The sequence below is a fragment of the Saccopteryx bilineata genome, chromosome 5, assembly GCF_036850765.1.
Source record: "Saccopteryx bilineata isolate mSacBil1 chromosome 5, mSacBil1_pri_phased_curated, whole genome shotgun sequence".
Lineage (NCBI taxonomy): Eukaryota > Metazoa > Chordata > Mammalia > Chiroptera > Emballonuridae > Saccopteryx > Saccopteryx bilineata.
Genome location: NC_089494.1, coordinates 117292846 through 117316411, shown reverse-complemented (window position 1 = coordinate 117316411; position 23566 = coordinate 117292846). Strand labels below are relative to the sequence as shown.

General features: G+C 40.8%; 1 protein-coding gene across 25 annotated transcripts in view; it reads left to right on the top strand.

The window, feature by feature from the left end:
- CLASP1 (cytoplasmic linker associated protein 1) overlaps positions 1-23566 on the top strand; it is a 288466-nt gene that overhangs the window by 108809 nt on the left and 156091 nt on the right. For all 25 annotated transcript variants that reach the window (XM_066280483.1, XM_066280480.1, XM_066280481.1 and 22 more), the window contains one exon: positions 19680-19747. In XM_066280483.1, the coding sequence (XP_066136580.1) occupies positions 19680-19747 (68 nt within the window). The remainder of the gene's footprint in view (positions 1-19679; positions 19748-23566) is intronic.

Here is a 23566-nt window from a genome sequence, read left to right as displayed (position 1 = left end):
CCAGGGTCAAGGCACATATGGGAGTTGATGCTTCCAGCTCCTCCCCCCCTTCTCTCTCTCTGTCTCTCCTCTCTCTCTCTCTCCCTCTCCTCTCTAAAAAAATGAATAAATAAATAATTAAAAAAAAAACAGAGAGAAGAAAAAAGAGACTCAAAAACTAAGCCTGACCAGGCGGTGGCGCAGTGCATAGAGCATCAGACTGGGATGCAGAGGACCCGGGTTCGAGAACCTGAGCTCGCCAGCTTGAGTGGGGGCTCATCTGGTTTGAGGAAAAGCCCACCAGCTTGAACCCAAGGTCGCTGGCTCCAGCAAGGGGTTACTCGGTCTACTGAAGTCCCACAGTCAAGGCACATATGAGAAAGCAATCAATGAACTAAGGTGCTGCAACGCACAATGAAAAACTAATGATTGATGCTTCTCATCTCTCTGTTCCTGTCTGTCTGTCCCTGTCTATCCCTCTTTCTGACTTACTCTGTCTCTGTAAAAAAAAAAAAAATGAGAAAGCCCTACAGGAATTGTCAGACTCCATCAAAAAGACTAGCATAAGAATAATAGGTATATCAGAAGGAGAACAGAGAGAAAATGGAATGGAGAACATATTCAAACAAATAATGGACAAGAACTTCCCAAGCCTGTGGAAAGAACTAAAGCCTCAAATTGAAGAACCAAACAGAATACCAAGTTTTCTTAACCCCAACATACCTACTCCAAGGCACATCATAATGCAATTGGCACAAACCAACGACAAATAAAAAATCCTCAAGGCAGCCAGGGAAAAGAAGAATACAATACATAAAGGAAGGCCTATTAGATTATCATCACATTTCTCAGCTAAACCTCTACAAGCTAGAAGAGAGTGGACCCCAATATTTAAAGTTCTAAAAGAGAGGAACTTTCAGCCAAGGATACTATACCCATCAAAGCTATCCTTCAAATATGAAGGAGAAATAAAAACATTCACAGATACAGAAAAGATGAGGGAATTTATCATCAGAAAACCCCCAATCCAGGAAATACTAAAAGGTGGTTTTCCAACCAGATACAAAGAACAAAACAAAACAAAACCACAAGTAAAAGCTTCACCAAGAACACAATAAAACCAAATTTAAACTCTTGACAACAACAAAAAAGGGGAGAGGATGGAGATTAACAGTAGCAAAGGACGATGGAGTGCAGAAGCACTCATAAGATAGTGTACTACAGTGAACATGGTAGGTACCCCCCCCTTTTTTTTGTATTTTTCTGAAGCTGGAACAAGGGAGAGACAGACTCCCGCATGCTTCCGACCGGAATCCACCCGGCACACCCACCAGGGGCAACGCTCTGCCCACCAGGGGGTGACGCTCTGCCCCTCCGGGGCGTCGCCCTGCCGCGATCAGAGCCACTCCAGCGCCTGGGGCAGAGGCCAAGGAGCCATCCCCAGCACCCGGGCCATCCCTGCTCCAATGGAGCCCCGGCTGCGGGAGGGGAAGAGAGACACAGAGAGGAAGGAGGGTGGGGGGTAAGAAGCAAATGGGCGCCTCTCCTATGTGCCCTGGCCGGGAATCGAACCCGGGTCCCCCGCACTCCAGGCCGACGCTTTACCGCTGAGCCAACCGGCCAGGGCAGGTAAGTACCCTTTTCATTACTTAATGGTAACCACCCCTGAAAAACCACCACAGAAGCACATGACTTAAAAAAAGGTAACAACAGAGGAAATAAGTATGGATTACAACCAAACAAAAACAAATGATAGAAAAACAAAAGAGAAGAATCAAACAAGATACAAAACTAACAGAAAGCAATTTATAAAATGATAATAGGGAACTCACAAGTGTCAATAATTACACTCAATATAAATGGACTAAACTCACCAATAAAAAGACACAGAGTAGCAGAATGGATTAAAAAAGAAAATCCAACTGTATGCTGCCTACAAGAAACACATCTAAGCAACAAGGATAAAAACAAATTCAAAGTGAAAGGCTGGAAAACAATACTCCAAGCAAATAACATCCAAAAAAAAGTAGGTGTAGTAATACTCATATCTAATAATGCTTACTACAAGACAGCAAAAGTAATCGGAGAGAAAAATGGTCATTTCATAATGATTAAGGGGACACTGAATCAAGAAGACATAACAACTCTTAATAAATATGCACCAAACCAAGGAGCACCAAAATATATAAGACAGCTACTTATTGACCTAAAAACAAAAACGGACAAAAATACAATCATACTTGGAGACCTCAATTCACCGCTGATGGCTCTAGATCGTTCATCCAAATGAAACACTAGAGCAATTGGATATGATAGACATCTACAGGACATTTCATCCCAAAGCGACATTTTATACATTTTTCTCTAGTGTACATGGAACTTTCTCAAGAATTGACCATATGTTGGGCCACAAAAATAACATCAGCAAATTAAGAAAAATCGAAATTATACCAAGCATATTTTCTGATCATAAAGACTTGAAACTAGAATTTAACTGCAGAAAAGGGGAATAACCCACAAAACTGTGAAAACTAAATAACATACTTTTTAAAAAATGAATGGGTCAAAGAAGAAATAAACACAGAGATCAAAAGATATATACAGACAAATGAAAATGACAATACGACATATCACAATCTCTGGGATGCAGCAAAAGCAGTAATAAGAGGTAAGTTCATATCACTTCAGACCTATATGAACAAACAAGAGAGAGCCCAAGTAAACCACTTAACTTCACACCTTAAGGAACTAGAAAAAGAAGAACAAAGACAACCCAAAACCAGCTGAAGAAAGGAAATAATAAAGGTCATAGCAGAAATAAATGAAATAGAGAAGAGTAAAACTATAGAAAAAATTAATAAAAGAAGGAGGTGGTTCTTTGAAAAGATCAACAAAATTGACACACCCTTGGCAAGACTCACCAAGGAAGAAAGAGAAAGGACTCATAAACAGAATCCAAAATGAAAGAGGAGAAATCACCACAGACATCATAGATATACAAAGAATTATTGTAGAATACTAGGAAAAAAGTATATGCCACCAAATTCAACAATCTAGAAGAAATGGATATATTCCTAGAGCAATACAACCTTCCTAGACTGAGTCGAGAAGAAGCAGAAAGCCTAAACAGACCAATTGGCCTGGAGGAAATTGAAAAAACTTAAAAACCTCCCAAAAAATTGGCCCTGGCCGGTTGGCTCAGCGATAGAGCGTCGGCCTGGCGTGCAGGGGACCCGGGTTCGATTCCCGACCAGGGCACATAGGAGAAGCGCCCATTTGCTTCTCCACCCCTCCCCCTCTCCTTCCTCTCTGTCTCTCTCTTCCCCTCCCACAGCCAAGGCTCCATTGGAGCAAAGATGGCCCAGGTGCTGGGGATGGCTCCTTGGCCTCTGTCCCAGGCTCTAGAGTGGCTCTGGTTGCAGCAGAGCGACGCCCCGGAGGGCCAGAGCATCGCCCCCTGGTGGGCAGAGCGTCGCCCCTGGTGGGCATGCTGGTTGGATCCCGGTTGGGCGCATGCGGGAGTCTGTCTGACTGTCTCTCCCCGTTTCCAGCTTCAGAAAAATACAAAAAAATAAAAAATTAAATCTCCCTAAAAATAAAAGTCCAGGCCCAGACGGTTTTATACTAGTTAATTCTATCAACTATTCAGAGAAGATTTGGTTCCTATTCTACTGAAAGTCTTCCAAAATTTGAAGAAGAAGCAATACTTCCAAACACATTTTATGAGGCCAACATAACCCTCATACCAAAACCTGGCAAGGACGGCACAAAAAAAGAAAACTACAGACCAATATCTCTAATGAATACAGATGCTAAAATACTAGACAATACTAGCAAATCGAATACAATAAACAGTTAACGTAATACACCATATCAACAAAACAAAGAACAAAAACCACATGATCTTATTAATAGATGCAGAAAAGGCATTCAATAAAATACAACACAACTTTGTTTAATACACTCAACAAAATGGGTACAGAAGGAAAATATCTCAACATGATAAAGGCCATATATGATAAACCATCAGCTAACATCATATTAAATGGCATAAAACTGAGGACTTTCCCCCTTAAGTCAGGAACAAGACAGGGTTGTCCACTCTCTCCAGTCTTATTTAACATGGTGCTAGAAGTTCTAGCCCGAGCAATCAGACAAGATAAAGAAATAAAAGGCATCCATATCGGAAAAGAAGAAATAAAGGTGTCACTTTTTGTACATGATATGATCCTATACATCAAAAACCCCAAAGACTCCACAGAAAGATTACTAGAAACAATAAACCAATACAGTAAGGTCGCAGGATTCAAAATTAATATACAAAAGTCCATAGCTTTTCTATATGCCAACAACGAAACATTAGCAAACGAACTCAAAAAAATAATTGCCTTCACGATTGAAACAAAAAAAATACCTAGGAATAGCCTGAACAGGAGGTTGTGCAGTGGATAGAGCGTTGGTCTGGGATGTAGAGAACCCAGGTTCAAGATCCCGAGGTTGCCAGCTTGAGCGCAGGCTCATCTGGTTTGAGCAAAAGCCCACCAGCTTGAACCCAGGGTTGCTGGTTCGAGCAAAGGTTTACTAGGTCTGCTGAAGGCCCGTGGTTAAGGCACATATGAAAAAGCAATCAATGAAAAACTAAAGTGTTGCAGCGCGCAACGAAAAACTAATGATTGATGCTTCTCATCTCTCTCTGTTCCTGTCTATCTGTCCCTGTCTATCCCTATCTCTGACTCATCTCTGTCTCTGTAAAAAAATAAAAGAATAAAATTTTTAAAAAAACTAAGAATAAACATAACATAGAATGTAAGGGACCTATATAATGAAAACTACAAACTATTGTTAAGGGAAATCGAAAAAGATACAATGAAATGGAAAAATAGTCCTTGTTCTTGGACAGGAGGAATAAATATCAAAATGGCCATATTACCCAAAGCAATATACAAATTTAATGCAATTCCCATCAAAATTCCAAGGACATTTTTTAAGAAACTGGAACTAAAAATCATCAGATTTATATGGACCTATCATATAAAAACCCCTAATAGCCAAAGCAATCCTAAGGAAAAAGAATGAAGCTGGGGTCATTACAATAGCTGACCAAAAATTATATTATAGAGCCACGACAATCAATACAGCATGGTATTGGCAGAAAAATAGATACTCAGACCATTGGAACAGAATAGAAAGTCCAGAAATAAAACCACATATATATGGTCAAATGGTTTTTGATAAAGGGGCCAACAACACACAATGGAGAAAAGAAAGCCTCTTCAACAAACGGTGCTGGGAAAACTGGAAGTCTACATGCAAAAGAATGAAACTCGACTACAGTTTGTCCCCTTGTACTAAAATTAATTCAAAATGGATCAAAGACCTAAATATAAGACCTGAAACAATAAAGTACATAGAACAGTGGTTCTCAACCTTTCTAATGTCATGACCCTGCAATACAGTTCCTCATGTTGCAGTGACCCCAAACCAAAAAATAATTTTGGTGGCTACTTCATAACTGTAATTTTGCTACAGTTATGATTCGGAATGTAAATACCTGATAAGCATTATGTATTTTCTGATGGCTTTAGGCGACCCCGCTGGGGTCGCGACCCACAGGTTGAGAACCACTGACATAGAAGAAAACATAGGTACTCAAACTCATGGACCTTGGTTTTAAAGAGCATTTTATGAATTTGACTCCCAAGGCAAGAGAAGTGAAGGCAAAAATAAATGAATGGAACTACATCAGACTAAGAAGTTTTTGCTCAGCAAGAGAAACTGACAACAAAATAAACAGACAGCCAACTAAATGGGAAATGATATTTTCAAAGAACAGCTCAGATAAGGGCCTAATATCCAAAATACACAAAGATTTCATAAAACTCAACAACAAACAAACAAACAATCCAATAAAAAAAATGGGAAGAGGACATGAACAGACACTTCTCCCAGGAAGAAATACAAATGGCCAAGAGATGTATGAAAAGATGCACATCTTCATTAGTTATTAGAGAAATGCAAATCAAAAGCACAATGAGATACTACCTCACATCTGTTAGATTAGCTGTTATCAACAAGACAGGTAATAGCAAATGTTGGAGAGGCTGTGGAGAAAAAGGAACCCTCATTCACTGTTGGTGGGAATGTAAAGTAGTACAACTATTATGGAAGAAAGTATGGTGGTTCCTCAAAAAACTGAAAGTAGAACTACGTTATGATGCAGCAATTCCTCTACTGGGTATATAACCCCAAAACTCAGAGACATTGATACGTAAAGACACATTGAGCCCCATGTTCATTGCAGCATTGTTCACAGTGGCCAAGACATGGAAACAACCAAAAAGCCCTTCAATAGATGACTGGATAAAGAGGATGTGACACATATACACTATGGAATACTACTCAGCCATAAGAAATGATGACATCGGATCATTTACAACAAAATGGTTGGATCTTGATAACATTATAAGGAGTGAAATAAGTAAATCAGAAAAAACTAAGAACTGCATGATTCCATACATAGGTGGGACATAAAAATGAGACTAATAGACATGGACAAGAGTGTGGTGGTTGGGGCCCTGGCTGGTTGGCTCAGCGGTAGAGCGTCGGCCTGGTGTGCGGGGGACCCGGGTTCGATTCCGGGCCAGGGCACATAGGAGAAGCGCCCATTTGCTTCTCCACCCCCTCCCTCCTTCCTCTCTGTCTGTCTCTTCCCCTCCTGCAGCCAAGGCTCCATTGGAGCAAGGATGGCCCGGGCGCTGGGGATGGCTCCTTGGCCTCTGCCCCAGACGCTAGAGTGGCTCTGGTCACAGCAGAGCGACCCCCCCGGAGGGGCAGAGCATCGCCCCTGGTGGGCAGAGCATTGCCCCTGGTGGGCGTGCCGGGTGGATCCCGGTCGGGCGCATGTGGGAGTCTGTCTGACTGTCTCTCCCTGTTTCCAGCTTCAGAAAAATACAAAAAAAAAAAGTGTGGTGGTTGTGGGGGAGGGAGAGGGGAAGGGGAGGGGGAAGAGCACAAAGAAAACCAGATAGAAGGTGAGGGAGGACAATCTGACTTTGGGGGATGGGCATGCAACATAATTGAATGACAAGATAACCTGGAAATGTTTTCTTTGAACATATGTACCCTGATTTATTGATGACACCCTATTAAAACTAATAAAAATCTATTAAAAAAAGAAATACTATGAAACCCAAGAACACAGGGTAAGCAAAAGAAATACAGCCCTGAGCCATCTGGACAAGATGATTTGATTAATTCTTTTAATGTGAGCTCTGAGAACACAGAGGGTGGAAGAAAACCAATGCACACTGCAGTCCCAAGTAAAATACATTGAATACCTGTTCCTTGCTAGACCCAGGTGGGGTAATGGTGAATTTCCAAGACATGCACACTCATTCACACTTCCTTTTTTTGGCTCTTGTTTTTCTTCCATCCCTTATACATTCACTCACACCCTATCACAAAAGAAAAGGTCAGTCACTAGACCTATCAGACCCCACATCAGCCTTGTTGGAGAATGTTACGTGCTTGCTAAAATGAAAGTGTAGGTCCTCACTCATAACACGAAACAAAGATGTGCTTTAAGTCAGTTCCAGCTCCTTTTGCCTGTGGAATTAAATGAAGCAGGTACTCACTACAGTTTAAAACTGTAGAGAGAAATGTCTTGGAAACAAAACTTTGTTTTCTGTCTTGAAGTAAGCTCAGCAGTGGAAAATTTATCCTATTGCTTATCCATTCTTTTGTTGATATATCCTTGAGTTGGCTATTGTTAATAATGGTGCCATTAAAACAGGTGCTATTACAGATCTGTTAGAGTTTCTGTTTCAGTTCTTTTAGGTAGATACTCAGAAATGGAATTGCTGGATCATATGGTAATTTTCTTTAATTTTTTGAGGAACTGCCATACCGTTTTCCATAGATACTGTGCAATTTTGCATTTCTACCATTATTACACATCTTTGCCAACACTTGTTATTTCTTGTTGTTTTGTTTTGATAATAGCCACCCTAATGGGCATCTTATTATAGTTTTGTTTTTCATAGAATTTTTATAGGACTTTTATTGAAAATCATTTGACCATTAATGTAAGGATTTTTCATGTAATCTCAGTTTTATTCCATTGATCAATGTGCTTGTTTTTTCCACCTGAACCTCACTGTGTTGATTAATATAGCTTTGTATTAAATTTTGAAGTCCAAGTTTATTTTTTATAAGATTGTTTTGGCTAGTGTGGGTGTTTTATGTGTCCGTATGAATTTTAGGATGAATTTACCAATTTTTACACAAAAGGGCAGTTGGGATTTTGGTAGGCGCTGAATCTCTAATGAGTTTAGGGAATATCGCCGTCATAACAACATTAAGTCCTCCAATCCATGAAGGAAGAAATGTCTTTCCATGAACATGGAATATCTTTCCATTTAATTACTTTTAACAGTTGCTTGGTAGTTTTCAGTGGACAGTTCTTATACTTTTGTTAAATTTATTCCTATGTATTTTATTCCGTTGATGGTATTTGTAAGCAGAATCTTTCTTCTTAATTTCTGTTTCAGGTGGATAAAAGCTGAAGCAAACCAAACAAAAGGAAAAAATAGTAACAACTAGAGCAGCGATATATAAAAAAGAGAACAGAAAATATTAAAGAAAATCAATAAACCAAAAATTAGTTCTTTAAAAAGACTTTAGCAAGAATGACCAGAAAAGACTAATTTTAAATAATGAGTCTTTTATCCTGCAACCTTGCTGAACTCCCTAGTTCTAATGGTTTTGTTGTGGACTACTTGGAAATTTTTTTTTTTTTTTTTTTTTAACAAATGAGGAAATTTTATCTATAAATAGGTCATCTGCCAATAGAAATAGTTTTCTTCTTTCTTTTCTTGCCTAAAAGCCCTGGCTGGAGCTTAAGTGGTGAGAATGGACCACAGTGTCTTTTTCCTGGTCTTAGGAGGAAAGCTTTCAGTCTTTTCATCATTCATTTTGACGTTAGCTGTGGGTGGTTTGCTTTTTTTTTGTTTTGTTTTGTTTTGTTTTGTATTTTTTCTGAAGCTGGAAATGGGGAGAGACAGTCAGACAGACTCCCGCATGTGCCCGACCGGGATCCACCTGGCACGCCCACCAGAGGCAACGCTCTGCCCACCAGGGGGCGATGCTCTGCCCCTCCGGGGGGGTCGCTCTGCCGCGACCAGAGCCACTCTAGCGCCTGGGGCAGAGGCCAAGGAGCCATCCCCAGTGCCCGGGCCATCTTTGCTCCAATGGAGCCTCGGCCGCAGGAGGGGAAGAGAGAGACAGAGAGGAAGGAGGGGTGGAGGGGTGGAGAAGCAAATAGGCACTTCTCCTATGTGCTCTGGCCGGAAATCGAACCCAGGTCCCCCGCACGCCAGGCCAACGTTCTACCGCTGAGCCAACTGGCCAGAGCCTAGCTGTGGGTGTTTTTACATATGACTTTATGAGGTTAAGGAAGTGCTATTTCTAGTTTGTTGAGTTCTTTTATAGTGAGAGGATGTTGGATTTTGTCAAATATTTTTTTTGCATCTACTGAGATAATTGTTTGCTTTTATTCTATTGATATGTTGTATTACATTAATTAATTTGAGGATATTAAATCATCCTTGTATTCCTGGGATACATCTCTCATGGTCATGGTGTATAAACTCTTTTCATATGCTTCAGGATTCACTAGGAATTTTTTCTTTTTTTTTGTATTTTTTGAAGCTGGAAACGGGGAGGCAGTCAGACAGACTCCCGCATGCGCCCAACTGGGATCCACCCAGCATGCCCACCAGGGGGCAATGCTCTGCCCATCTGGGGCGTTGCTCTGTTGTGGCCAGAGCCACTCTAGCGCCTGAGGCAGAGGCCATGAAGCCATCCCCAGCGCCTGGGCCATCTTTGCTCCAGTGGAGCCCTGGCTGCAGGAGGGGAAGAGAGAGACAGAGAGGAAGGAGAGGGGGAGGGGTGGAGAAGCAGATGGGCGCCTCTCCTGTGTGCCCTGTCCAGGAATTGAACCCGGGACTTCCGCATGTCTGGCCGACGCTCCACCACTGAGCCAACCGGCCAGGGCCTACTAGGAATATTTTAATGGTCTACACTTTTGTTGTGATGTCTTTTTTGGTTTTGTTGTTACTCTAATACCTCATTTGAATGAGTTAGGAAGTGTTCCCTTCTATTTTCTATTAGGAATTTCTATATATCTCTCTCCGTAGTCTTATCTATATAGAGATATCTATCTATCTATCTATCTATCTATCTATCTATCTATTTCTACCTCCCTCCCTCCCTCCGTACCTACCTACCTAAATAGACTTCACTTTTTGGAGTACAGTAGTTCTTGATTTATAGAAAACCTGACTGGAAAATGCAAAAAATTCCCTTATTCTCCTCCTCCTCCACCCATAGATCCCCCTGTTCTCATATATATTTTTAAAGAGTTTGTGAAGGATTGGCACCAATTCTTGTTTAAACATTTATTATAATTCACCAAATGTGAAGTCATCTGGGCCTTTGATTTAGGGGAATGTGTTTTGATTACTAATTTAATGTCTTTACTTAATATAGGCTTATTAAGTTTTTTTTTTTTTTCATTTTGGTAGTTTGTGTCTGTCTGGGAATTTTATCTAGGTCATTTAATTTTTGACATACAGTTCATAACATTCTCCTGTAGTTCTTTTTATTGTTTTCTTTTTAAAGGGAAGTTGTGTTTTTTATCTTTTAATTTGAGTAGTTTTAGTCTTTTCTGGTCATTCTTGCTAAAGTCTTTTTAAAGAACTAATTTTTGGTTTATTGATTTTCTTTAATATTTTCTGTTCACTTTTTTATATATCGCTGCTCTAGTTGTTACTATTTTTTCCTTTTGTTTGGTTTGCTTCGGCTTTTATCCTCCTATTTTTTTTTAAGGTGACAGGTTATTGATTTGAAATCTTCTGTTTTAATATAGGCTTTTGTGCCTATCAGTTTTCTGTAGAAAGTTCTACTTTAGCTGCATCCCTAAATTTTGGTATACTGCGTTATTTTCATTCATCTCAAAGTATTTTCTAATTTCTCTTTTGATTTCATCTTTAACCCATTTGTCACTGTTTTGTTAAATTTTTATATTATGTGTGACTTTCCCATTTCTATTTAACACTTATTTTATTGTGTCATAGATCATGATTTGTATGTTCTGTGGTTTCAGCCCGTGTGTGTGTGTGTGTGTGTGTGTGTCTGTGTGTGCGCGCGCACGCGCGTTTTTCTGAAGTGAGAAGCGGGGAGGCAGAGAGATAGACTCCCACATGTGCCTGACTGAAATCCACCCAGCATCCCCACCAGGAGTGATGCTCGGCTTCTCTGGGGTGTTGCTCCACTGCAATAGAAGCCATTCTAGCGCCTGATGCAGAGGCCTTGGAGCCGTCCTCAGTGCCCGGGCCAACTTTACTCCAATGGAGCCTTGGCTGTGGGAAGGGAAGAGAGAGACAAAGAGAAAGAAGAGTGGGAAGGGTGGAGAAGCAGATGGGCGCTTCTTCTGTGTACCCTGGCCAGGAATCAAACCCAGAACTTCCACATGCCAGGCAGACACTCTACCACTGAGCCAACCGGCCAGGGCCTCAGCCTTTTTCTTTTTTTTTTTTTTTTTGTATTTTTCTGAAGCTGGAAACGGGGAGAGACAGTCAGACAGACTCCCGCATGCACCCGACCAGGATCCACCCGGCACGCCCACCAGGGGCGATGCTCTGCCCACCAGGGGGTGGTGCTTTGCCCCTCTGGGGGGTCGCTCTGCCGCGACCAGAGCCACTCTAGCGCCTGGGGCAGAGGCCAAGGAGCCATCCCCAGCGCCTGGGCCATCTTTGCTCCAATGGAGCCTTGGCTGCGGGAGGGGAAGAGAGAGACAGAGAGGAAGGTGGGGGGTGGGGGTGGAGAAGCAAATGGGCGCTTCTCCTTATGTGCCCTGGCCGGGAATCGAACCCGGGTGCCCCGCACGCCAGGTCAGCCCTTTTCTTGAGGGTTGTTTTGTGGCCTAGCATGTGGTCTGTCCTGGAGAAGGTTCATATACACGCGAAAATCTGTGTTCTGCTTTTTGTTATTGAAATGTGCAATATTGAGATCTCTGGGTAATGCTGCTGAATTATTTTTCTCTTCAATTCTGTCACTTTTTGCTTCATATATTTTAGGACTCTGTTCTTAGACATGTATAATTGTTATGTTTCCTTTTTTTTTTTTTTTTTTCAGAGACAGAGAGAGCCAAAGAGAGGGATAGACAGGGACAGACAGACAGGAACGGAGAGATGAGAAGCATCAATCATTAGTTTTTCATTGCGCATTGTAACACCTTGGTTGTTCATTGATTGCTTTCTCATATGTGCCTTGACTGCAGGCCTTCTGCAGACCTAGTAACCCCTTGCTTGAGCCAGCGACCTTGGGTCCAAGCTGGTGAGCTTTTGCTCAAACCAGATGAGCCCGCACTCAAGCTGGCAACCTTGGGGTCTCGAACCTGGATCTTCGGCATCCCAGTCAGACACTCTATCCTTTGCGCCACTGCCTGGTCAGGCTGTTGTTTTCTTGATACATTGACCTTTTTATCATTGTAAAATTTTCCTCTTTGTCCTTAAGTAGCAAGTTTTGTATTATAATCTATACTTTCTGAAAATGATATAGCCACTCTAGGTCTCTGGTAAGCACTGTTTGCATGGAATATAGATTTCCATGATTAATGATTTTACTTTCAACCTTTGCCTCTGTTGTCTCTAATTAGTAGTGTATAATAGTCTTGTTTGTTTATTCATTATGACAAAGTTTGCCTTTCAACTGGAGCATTTGTTTTTATATAATGTAGTATTGATTAGGTAGAATTTATTTCTTCTGTTTTGCTGTTGCATTCTATATTCCATGACTTCTTTGTTTCTCTGTTCCTCAGTTTGTACTTTTTTTTTTTATTTTGTTTTTGTGACAGAGACAGAGAGAGGAACAGATAGGGACAGACAGACAGGAAAGGAGAGAGATGGGAAACATCAGTTCTTCGTTGTGGCTCCTTAGTCTCCTTAGTGGTTCATTGATTGCTTTCTGATATGTGCCTTGACCAGTGGGCTGTAGGAGAGCAAGTGACCCCTTGCTCAAACCAGCGACCTTTGGACTCAAGCCAGTGACCATGGAGTCATGTCTATGATCCCACGCTCAAGCCAGCAACCCCGTGCTCAAGCTGGTGAGTCCGTGGTCAAGCTGGATGAGCCTGCGCTTAAGCCGGGTGACCTCCGGTTTCTAATCTGGGTCCTCCACGTCCCAGTCTGACGCTCTATCCACTGTACCACTGCCTGGTCAGGCTAGTGCCTTATTTTGTATGAAATGGACATTTTCTATTCATTTAAATTGCCTTACTGTTTCTTTTTGTATTCTCTTGTGTAATTACTTCCTTAGTGTTTGTTTTGGGAATTATAGTATATAACTTATAGCACTTTAATATTAATAAATTTTAAAAAATGTATTAGTGACATGACATTGGTTAATAAAATCATATAGGTTTCAGGTCAGTATTTCTATAATACATCATCTGTACTCTGCACTGTGTGTTCACCATGTAGCAGTCTAGTTTGAATTATTACCCTTAATTTCAGTATTGAAAACTTGACTCCTACATAGCTCTATTTTCTCTCCTCTTGTCTTTCGCTGTTCTTCAAGTTTATGAGGCACAATTACAAATTTGTGCCTCATAAACTTGTCAACATACACAGTTTTATAATTATAGCTTTGTGCAGTTTTCTTTTAAGCTATATAGGTCAAGAAGAGTTAAAAACAAGAAAGGTCATTCATGTTATTTTATATTTACATATATTTTATATTTACTTTTGTAGTTAACTTTTATTGCTGTTCATTATATTGTCCTGTGGATTTAGGCTGTTGTATGGTGTCCATTCATTCTAGTCCAAAGGACTTTAATTTTTTTTTCTAGGAATGTTTTAAATTCTTCATTTCTCCCACCACAGAGTATGCATTTTAATTATATTTGTAGTATGGCTCCATATAAAGGCTCAAAATCTGGTTCAGAGAGGATTCTCTGTTTCAGTTTTAAAGGATACATTTGTTGGATATAAAATTCTTGGTTGAGCCCTGCCTGGGTAGCTCAGTTGGTTGGAGCATTGACCTGATACGCTATGGTTGTGGGTTCAATACTTGGACAGGGCACATACAAGAGTCCACCAATAAATGCACAAATAAATGGAATAAGAAGTTAATGTTTCTCTTTCCCTCCCTCTCTCTTTCTCCCTAAAATCAATAAATAAGAATTAAAAAAAATAAGTTAGAATTCTTGGTTGAGATTTTAACTTCAGTCCTTTGGACATGTCATTCCATTGCTGTGTGGCCTTCACTGTCTTTTGTTTGTTTTTTTTAATTATAAATAAGTGTCTTTGGCCAGTTGGCTCAGTGGTAGAACTTCCAAATGGCCCAGCATTTGGAAGTCATGGGTTCAATTCCTGGTCAGGGCACAGAGGAGAAGTGACCATCTGCTTCTCTCCCCCACCATTTATTTCCCCCTTCTCTCTCTCTTCCACTCCTGCAGCCAGTGGCTTGAACTGTTCTAGCAAGTTTGGCCCTGGGCACTGAGGATGGCTCCATGGCCTCGCCTCAGGCACTAAAATAGCTCAGTTGTCGAGCAATAGAGCAGTGGGCTCAGGTGGTTAGAGCATTGCCTGGTATGGGACTTGCCAAGTGGATACTGGTTGGAGCACATGTGGGAGTCTGTTTCTCTGCCTTCCTGCCTTTCACTTAATATAGAAATCAGTTATTAATATTATTGAGGATCTTGTACATGATAGGAAGTTCGGTATTGTTGCTTTAAAGATTTTCTCTTTTTCTTTTCTCTTAACAATTTGCTTATCATGGGTCCAGGTTAGGATCTCTTTCGCTTTATCCTATTTGGAGTGTGTTAAAACTTCTTTAGAATGTAGATCAATATTTTATGTAAAATTGGGCAAGTTTGTGGTCATTATTTTCTTCATATAGTCTTTCTGTCCTTTTTTTCTTCTCTCCTGTGATTCCCATTATGTTTGCACTGGAATTGTAAGATGATGAGCTCTTAGGTACTATTCTTTTTTTTCCCCTGTTTTCCTCTTCTGTTTCTCCAGGAGGGTATTGTCAATGGACTCATGCTCAAGTTTACTGCTGCTTTCTCCTGCCAGCTAAAATCCATTGTTGAGTCCTCTTAGGGATGTTTTCAGTTACTGTACTTTCCACTTCTAGAATTTTTTTATTTTTTATGTTTTCTATCTCTTTATTGATATCTCTATTTGGTGAGACATTTCCTCTAGTTCTTTACAACATACTTTTAATAGTTGATTTTAAGTAAATTATTGATTTCAGGGTAATTCCAACCTATGGGCTTCTATTAAGAATAATTTCTGTCAACTTTTTTTTTCCTATGTATGGGTGATATTTTCTTGTTTTCTTTACATGTCTCATAATTTTTTGTTGACACTGATCATTTCAAAGTTGACACTGTGGCAACTTTGGAAATCACATTCTTTCCCCCTGCCCCAGGTTTGTTGTTAGTGGTGTTTGTAACTCTTTCCTGAACTAATTCTGTAAAGTCTGTATTTTTTTTTGTTGTGTGTGACTGCTGAAGCCTCTGCTTGGTTAACTTTAATGTTCAGCTAATGGTTGGACAGAGATTTTTTAAAATATCTCCAACCAGTGTGTCTCTCGGCCTCTGCTGGAGGGCTCTCTGTTGTGTTTGGGGCATGCTTTCTGCTTGCTGGGAGTGGGCTGTGTGCATCTCTGCCTCCCCTTTCCTGCCTCCTGTGCAGAGCCTTGGGGTGGCCAGAGGTGAGCTCATGCCTTCCTGGGTTTTCCTGGGCACATAGTCAGCCTTGTACATATGTGTGCCTTTCTGGTTTCCCAGGAATGCTTCAGAGCTTCTCAGACTTTGTAAACATCTTATTTTTCAGTTTTTCCTTTTAAGTTTTTGGGTAAGTTTCTTGGCTTCAGTTACTGTCGTCTCAGGCAACTGCCGTGTTAACCGGTTGTCCCTCTCTTTGATCATGGCTTCAGAATGTAAAGGGTCGTGAACTGAGTATGCTTTGAACCACTTCAGACAAAGACAAATCTTGTGAATGGCTGGGAGAGTTCAGGATATGCCAGATGGGTTAAATGATAAATAACAGTTCTCTGGGAATGGGGATTTTCACTGAGCTGCAGACCTGTTCTGTGAGGCTGCTGGTTTTCAGATGACTATAATGTGAGGCTTTTGGTGTTTAGCTGGTGAGTTGGAGCTGGAAGTAGGGCTTAGGAAAGCAATAGGAAACTCGATATTCTTACCAATTCAGCAGTTTTTCTTGAAGAATGCTCCTTGGATTGTTGTAAGTCTGACTTTTTTAAAACTCTGGAAATTAAACACTTTGCTAGTATTTAGTATTTCCTTTGTGCCTTTGGAGGAGCATATATTTTGAGTTCCTTGTTCTGTCAGTTGTGAAGGGCTACGCCACTGTTTGTTTCTGTGATTTTCAGAGTTCAACTCTTTGGATTTATTGTTGACATTTTAAAAACTTTTCATAGTCTCCTATTTCTTCTAAATTGGATATGTGTTTGTTCATGTTGGTCTCTTTCACGTTAGAATCTTTGCTTATGGATTTTAGAATTTTTGGTTGTCTGCTCATATTGAGGAGTAGTGGACTAAAAAGCCAATGAGAAGGTCTGGGTGTATTTGTGAGGTTTGTTGACTGTGGGATTACTAGTATTTGTTTCTACGAAATTACTTTAAATTTATATTATAAAATATTTTAGGAATGGATAAATAGATCTAAATCTTACTAATAAAAGAAATGACAATTGGATTGAAGAGTTGAATATAAAATTCAGAAAAACGTGGGGGAAAATCATATTATTTGTCAAACTAGTAAAGAAATTAATTTTAAATTTGAGGTGTAAAGATTTAAAATTAAGGCCCTGGCCAGTTGGCTCAGCAGTAGAACATTGGCCTGGTGTGTGGAATTCCCGGGTATGATTCCTGGTGAGGGCACGCAGGAGAAGCAACCATCTGCTTCTCCACCCCTTTACCCTCCCTTCTCCTTCTGCAGTTATGGCTTGAATGGTTCAAGTAAGTTGGCCTTAGGTACTGAGGATGACTCCATGGCCTCTACCTTAGGCGCTAAAATAGCTCAGTTGCCAAGCAACAACCCCAGATAGGCAGACCATCCTGGTAGGGGGCTTGCTGGGTGGATCCTGGGGTTGGGGCACATGTGGGAGTCTGTCTCTCTGCCTTCCCACCTCTCGCGTAATCAAAAGAAAAGATTTAAAATTAAAACCGAAAAACATTTGGTGGCTTCAGAGGTTTATTATTAGTTATGTACTTAATGTCTTTGAACATATAAAATGCATCCTTTTAAAACTTATGCAAATTGTTAGCTTCTGAAAGAGGCATTTTTTATTGCTGTACTTAGAACTTGCAGACAAAAGCCATTCGTAAGGGGTGCTTTGCTGGTATTAGACTGTCAGGTTTCTGATCTCTGGAGGTGGTAACTTTGCTAGGAGCTATTGGATAGTCATTACTGAGTGGAGAATGAGGCAGCTAGTGAGACAGGAGTGTGAAAGTGGAGGGAAAGGCATGCCTGCTCAAGGGATTCTGAATTCACTGGCAGGTGCCAATAATGATCATCTTTTTAGCATTCTCATTCCTACTGATCAGACATTACCACTGATACGGAATCTATAGGGTCTTCCACAGTTGCCATTGATGATGGTGAATCGTCTCCCAGAAATAGAGGAAATAATTGCCCACTCCTAGTAATTTCAGGACCAACTAGACTAGAGATATTCCTTGTCTCTAACTTGTAATTTTGCTGGCATGCTCATGTCAGAGGGTGTGGTTGTGACACAATAAAGTGGTAACTTGGTTGGGGCATGCCCTGGCAACCTGTCTAGTGATATTATTTATGTGTTTATTAAGCCATTGGAGAGCTTTGCTATTGAGATGACAAATAGATTATTATTTTAATGCCAACTTTGGTTAATTGGTAGTGGCTGCCTGGAGTAGCTTTGGATAGCGTTCTGAGGCTACATCTGGACTTAGATGGGAAGATGGGTTAAAAAGATTATTGATACCAACCATGGAATAGGAAGGGGGAGAAAAAGTGTATCAGGCTAGTCCACCCCTTTTGTTTTACCTCTATTTGCTGATGTGTACTTTTGGCTCCCCTGTTATTTAGAATACTAAGTAGACTAGAATGAAGTAGAAGTACATAGAAGCTCTTGAAAGTAGGAATTTTAGTCAGCATCTAGCCAGCTCTGCTAGGTTTGGTGAGTGAACTAATAATGATTAAAATATCTAGTTTTCCATAGTGCAGGCAGGGGACAGGATTAGGTTAGTACCAGCTCTTACACACAGTGATGTAACTCTCCTGCATGACATATAGTGGTTGGTGTGTATAGAATACTAAAAAAGAAAGTCGTTTCTGTCTCTACTCCTGAGGAAATTCTCTTCTGGTTGGGAAGAAAAGACAAACTTGGGTGAAATGATTAGAGCTTGTGTAACAGGATGGTTTGTAAGGAAGTGCTAACATTTCTAGTTTGGTCCCTGAGATGGGTGGCATAGGTTTGAATGCAGAAGTACATTACCTTGGAACCTTATTTATTTATTTTTTTAAGTGGGAAGAGGGGAGATAGACAGAATCCTGTATGTGCCCTGTCCAGGATCCACTCACACCCCTGTTTAGGGTTGCTGCTTGAGTACTGAACTATTTTTAGCACCTGAGGCTGATGCTTTGGGACTGACCATGCTATCCTCAGTGCCTGGGGCCAAGGCTCGAATCAGTCGATCCACTGGCTGTGAGAGGGGAAGAGAGAGAGAGAAGGGGGGGAGAGGGAGGGGAAGAGAAGCAGATGATTACTTCTTATGTGTGCCCTGACTGGGAATTGAACCTGGGACATTTGCACATCAGGTTGATGCTCTATACACTCAGCAATTAGCCAGGGCAGAATCTTAACATTTATACTTACTCAAATCTATTTATGGTTTTCTTGGAAAAGCTTCTTTTTTTTAAAAAAAAAAGCCTCTTTTTTTTTTATTTCTCCATTCTCCCAATTTTCCTCTCAGTTTTGATGTCACTAGGATGGAATGTTGAGTTTTCTTTCCATTTAAATGTCAAGGTGAAAATCCACATATAAAAAGTTAATGTCATGTTGATTCTTGTAAGGTGAAGATTATTTGTTTCTATAGAAATTGTTAATAGCACTTTAAGATTAATCATAAGTCACAGAAAAGAAAAGCCTTTGTGTTGTAATATTAGAGCATTTTGAAAATTTTTATCCTAAGTAATTGCCAGCCTGTGCTTGGGCTGTGTACATACCTTTTACGGAGAGCAGTAAGTTGATGCAGTGTCTGAGAGCATAGGCTCTGGAATCTCCCTTTTAGTTCTGGTGTCTCCGCCCCCACCTGTGTCACCACGTGCAAGCTCGGGTCCTCATCTCCTAATCTGTGAAGCAGGGATGATGATAGTCCCCTATAGGGCTGTTACAAGGGTTAAACGAGATCTTGCCATTAGAGCCCTTAGCTCAGTGCTTGTTCTGTAGCAAATGCTCAAGTATTGGCTATTGATATTGTTATTATTATAGTTACTGTTTTTGTTATTAGGTGAGTTTGTATCATTGATTTATCTTTTCTGGAGTGTGACTCAGCCTCACATTAGTGTTTTAATTTACTGTAAATAGTGGTGGTTAGTAGTTTATTATCTATGTATTTTTTCATACAGGTTGAATGTCATTTTTACAAAATTTGATGAAGTCCAAAGATCTGGAAACATGATACAATCTGCAAATGGTGAGTAGAAAAACCTGGTACTCTATTTTGCTTTTTCAGTTTTATGTCAGTAATGCTTATGTAATTTCTGAACAGCTGAGTTTGATATCTAGCTAAGAGCTTCTAGGTCTTAAGATTTAACCTGCATTTACCCACTTTCCAAGGACAAATACTATGGAGTTGCCATTGACATTCTTTCATAACCTATCTGAGTCCATCAGCTAATCCTGTTGGCTTTACTTTTAAAAACACATTTGGAATCCCAATAATTCTCATGGTAACGACCCTTCTTCTCTTAGTGAAAGCTATCATTGTACTTTATCTGTGTTCTCATGGTAGCCTCCTAACCAACATCCTTACCTTTCTTTCTCCAAACACCTGAAGTCTGTTTTTCACACAGCAATCAGAGTGATCCTTTTAGAATATAACTGAAGTGATCTTAATTCCCTGTTTAAAATCCTCCAGAGGCCCTGGCCATTTGGCTCAGTGGTAGAGTGTCTGCCCAGCATGTGGAAGTCCTGGGTTTGATTCCTGGTCAGGGCACATACGAGAAGTGCCCATTTGCTCTCCCCTCCCCCTACAAGCCATGGCTCATTTGGGCAAGTTGGCCCTCGGTGCTGAGGATGGCACCATGGCCTTGCCCTACGCACTAAAATAGCTCAGTTGCCAAGCAACAGAGCAATGTCCCCAAATGGGCAGAGCATTGCCCCATAGGTGGCTTGCCAGTTGGATCCCGGTTGAATGCTTGCTGGAGTCTGTCTCTCTGCCTCCCCACCTCTTATTTAAAATTAAGAAAAAAATCCTCCAGGCCCTGGCCGGTTGGCTCAGTGGTAGAGCGTCGGCCTGGTGTGCAGGAGTCCCAGGTTCGATTCCCGGCCAGGGCACACAGGAGAAGTGCCCATCTGCTTCTCCACCCCTCCCCCTCTCCTTTCTCTCTGTCTCTCTCTTCCCCTCCTGCAGCCAAGGCTCCATTGGAGCAAAGTTGGCCCAGGCACTGAGGATGGCTCTGTGGCCTCCACCACAGGCGCTAGAATGGCTCTGGTTGCAAGGGAGCAACACCCCAAATGGGCAGAGCATCGCCCCCTGGTGGGCATGCCAGGTGGATCCCGTTCGGGTGCATGCGGGAGTCTGACTGCCTCCCCGTTTCCAACTTCAGAAAAATACAAAAAAAAAAAAAATCCTCCAGAGGTTTCCCATCACACAGACACTCGAATTCAGTGGCTTGCTACAGCCCACCAGGCCCTGTATGCTTTGATGCTGTCACTATTCCAGTGACACTTTGTATTGTTCTTCCTCAAAGTTCTCTTGCATTCTGTTCCATTGGCTTCCTTTCTAATGTACATTCTGAGCTTCTCCTGCTTCAGGGCCTCTTGTGCATATGGTTCCTCTGCTTGAAATATTTGTCACCCTTCGTGTCATCATGGCCACCTTCCTCGTTTTATCCAGATACTGGCAGTAGGATTGCTTCTACAAAGGCCATCCGGAATAGCACACATGGTTTTCTAAGGGAGCTCTCTGTGTCCTTATCCTGCTTAACTTGCTTTCTTAGTACTTGTTACTACAGTATATATATTTTTTACTTATTCATGAGGGCAAGAACTTGGTTTTATTCCTTTTTTATCTTAATGCCTCGAAAAGTCCCTGGCATTTGGTAGATATATAATAAATATTGTTGAAAAATTTTAAAATAAAATAACAGACTTGAATTCCGATCTACTGTTTACAGTATTTGTATTCCTTTTTCTGTAGTTTGAAATGGTATTTGAGGATAAGTGGATAATTCTTGTGATTCCAAAAGGGGAAGAAAAGGCAAGAGTAATTACTATATAAATGGAAGTCATCAGAAAGACAGTTGTTAATGAGAACTTTTTTAAACTCTGGCTACCTCATTGCATCACAGCTCTTTCAGAATAGCTGGGGTCTTAAGTCATAGCACAGCTCTTAAGGTTGTAAAAATGTTTGAGTGATTCCCCCAGTGATTTCCCCCAGAGGACGGGCAAAGCCAGAACCGGATCCGGGCCTTTTAACTAATGCTCTGCTGTGTCTCTACCATTATCAGAAAAGAATTTGTCTTTGGGTAGCATGTTTCTTATAAAATACTTAAACTTCTAAAGATGCCTTTATTATTTGCCTTTATTTCTTTTTTCTATGTTTATAAAAATAATATTAAAATAAAAAAGAATACCACAATTCACTGATCACAGATAAATCATTTTTGTTTCATATTCTCATATAATTCATTTTCTTGTAATTGTGTAATTTGTATGTAATTTTAACCATGGCATAATTTCTGTACATTATCTCCTACTTTTTTTTTTTAATTTTTATTATTCATATTTTTTTTCCTTAAATTTATTTTTTGAGAGAGAAGAAGGTACGGAGAGGGGGAAAGGGAAGGGAGAGAGAGGGAAGCATCAACTCATTGTTCCTTTTAGTTGTGCCATTGATATCTTCTTCTTCTTCTTTTTTTTTTTTTTTTTGAGAGGCAGGCAGGCAGGGAGACAGACAGAAAGGAAGAGACATGAGAAGCATCAACTCACATTTGGGCCACTTTAGTTATTGATTGATTGCTTTCTCATATGTGCCTTGACCAGGGGCTCCAGCTGAGCCAGTGACCTTGGGCTCAAGCCAGCAACCATGGGGTCATGTCTATGATCCCACACTCAAGCCAGCAATGCCACACTCAAGCTGGCAAGCCTGCGCTCAAGCCAGATGAGCCCACATTCTAGCCACTGACCTTAGGGCTTTGAACCTGGGTCCTCAGCATCCCAAGCCGATGCTCTATCCACTACACTACCGTCTAGTCAGGTCATTCATTACTGCTCATATGTGCCCTGATTGTAGCTCAAGCCCACAACCTTAGGATCAAGCCAGTGACTCTGGGCTCAAACTGGTGACCTTAGTGCTCCGGAACGACACTCTATCCACTGTACCACTGGCCAGGGCTTTTTAAATTTTTTATTGAATTTATTGGAATGACAATGGTTAATAAAATCATACAGATTTCAGGTGCACAATTCTAAATTACATTATCTGTATATTGCATTGTGTGTTCACCACCCCAAGTAAACTCTCCCTCCATCACCATCTATCCCATTATCCCCTACTCTTGTATTTACTTTTATATATGCTTTAAAAATGTACCATTGGTATTGCTGGGACCAGAACTATGGGCGTTGGAACTACGCTTCAGTGAGGAATGGGCTTGATGGTGTGCATGGGCCAGAATACTCAGCTAGTTACTAGACACATGCTTTAAAATTTTTTTGTGTGTATTTGTGTAGTGTGTATGGTTTTCCAGTTTAAAACTTGTTGGCACCAACATAGCACTGGACAAGGATGTAGTAGCAGAGGTAGAAAAGTGAGTTTGTGTTTTATAACCTGTATTAAAACTATGAAACTGAATTTCAGTGCTGGCATTGGGGAGAAGGACCATATTCTCATTGGAGGCCTTGCTTAGAAGTGTGTGTGTGTGTGTGTGTGTGTGTGTGTGTGTGTGAGAGAGAGAGAGAGAGAGAGAGAGAAAGAGAATGTGTGTATAGCTTTAATGAACATGCCTCATGATTCAAATTTGTTTCATGTTTTAATCATTAAGAATACCAACGTTCTGTGGCATTGGGTGTATCACAGCAACAGTTTTTCTAAGTATAGATCTATTCAATCCCAGGTGTAAATATTGCTCCCAACTTTTCTTATTTTTGCGGGATATTTGTGTGTGTGTGTGCATGCATGCGTGCATGTATGAGTATATGGTATGTATAGGGGTAGGTGAGAGAATGAAAGCAGTTCTTTTAGGCATCTATGTTAAATATAGCAGAATGGTAAGGAAGCTTTAACTTA